Genomic DNA, 1,163 nt, shown 5'->3' with positions numbered 1-1,163 from the left:
AAAGAAAGAAAGAAAGAAAGAAAGAAAGAAAGAAAGAAAGAAAGAAAGAAAGAAAGAAAGAAAGAAAGAAAGAAAGAAAGAAAGAAAACCCATGCATATATATTGAACGCAAAGGGAAGGGAGCACACAGGTCAAATAGTAGGTATAAGGGGGTAGGATGGAGATTAAGAGAATGAGGTGTTGCAGTAATCACATGAACTTTATACAGGTATAAAATTTTCAAGTAACAAAGTCAACAAAAGTAATTTTCAAATGTTCCAGTGTGTATGTAAATATATGGGTATTTAGATAAGAATATACAGTGTTTATTATAGCATTTCTTTCTTTGTTTTATTTTGTTTGTTTTGTTTTTCTAGACAGGGTTTCTCTGTGTAGCCCTGGCTGTCCGGGATCTTACTCTGCAGACTAGGCTGGTCAAACTTGGAAATTCACCTGCCTCTGCCTCCCAAGTGCCGGGATTAAAGGTTTATGCCACCACTGCCCAGCTATATTATTTCAATAACTTTTTTGTCTTGTTTTATTTGTAGGGTTGTGCATTTTACTGGGGATTCACTTCTTGGATGGCTTATTATATTAATCACCCAAGATATACACCACCATGTACGTACAATTCCTTTTTATTAAACCCATGCTAAAAAGCAAGTTCAACTCTTATTTACATAAGAGAATGCCTTATAATTAATAGAATTTACTGAAAATGTCAAATTTGAATTTCATATGTATCATAATCTTTAATTTTTCATTTGGTCTTAAAAGACTAAATTTTACTGACTTGTATATTTTCTCTAGAAATTCTAAGAAAATTACTAGTTAAATGTCCAAAAATAGACAGTGAAGTGATAAAAAATATTAAACAGGCTTACCCACTGCCACATTATATTTGCTAAGAAAGGTAAAATCAGTTTTCCCAAGGAATGAAACCTTTGAGAGGTTATCTAATCCTAAGTGATCAGTCTTAAGAACATGTACATACAAGCAGTATTACTAAATGTACTCTGATCTACATATATATATATATATATATATATATATATATATACATATACAATGTATAAATATATATACACATATACAGTGTATAAATATATGATATACATTCTGCATGGTATTGTGTGTATGTATGGTATATATATATATATATATATATATATATATATATATAT

General features: G+C 29.7%; 1 protein-coding gene across 3 annotated transcripts in view; it reads left to right on the top strand.

The window, feature by feature from the left end:
• Tecrl (trans-2,3-enoyl-CoA reductase like) overlaps positions 1-1,163 on the top strand; it is a 74,766-nt gene that overhangs the window by 59,996 nt on the left and 13,607 nt on the right. For all 3 annotated transcript variants that reach the window (XM_021163921.2, XM_029477523.1, XM_029477524.1), the window contains one exon: positions 528-600. In XM_021163921.2, the coding sequence (XP_021019580.1) occupies positions 528-600 (73 nt within the window). The remainder of the gene's footprint in view (positions 1-527; positions 601-1,163) is intronic.

This window comes from Mus caroli, chromosome 5 (assembly GCF_900094665.2).
Source record: "Mus caroli chromosome 5, CAROLI_EIJ_v1.1, whole genome shotgun sequence".
Classification (NCBI taxonomy): domain Eukaryota; kingdom Metazoa; phylum Chordata; class Mammalia; order Rodentia; family Muridae; genus Mus; species Mus caroli.
This window is presented reverse-complemented; position numbering and strand designations above follow the sequence as displayed.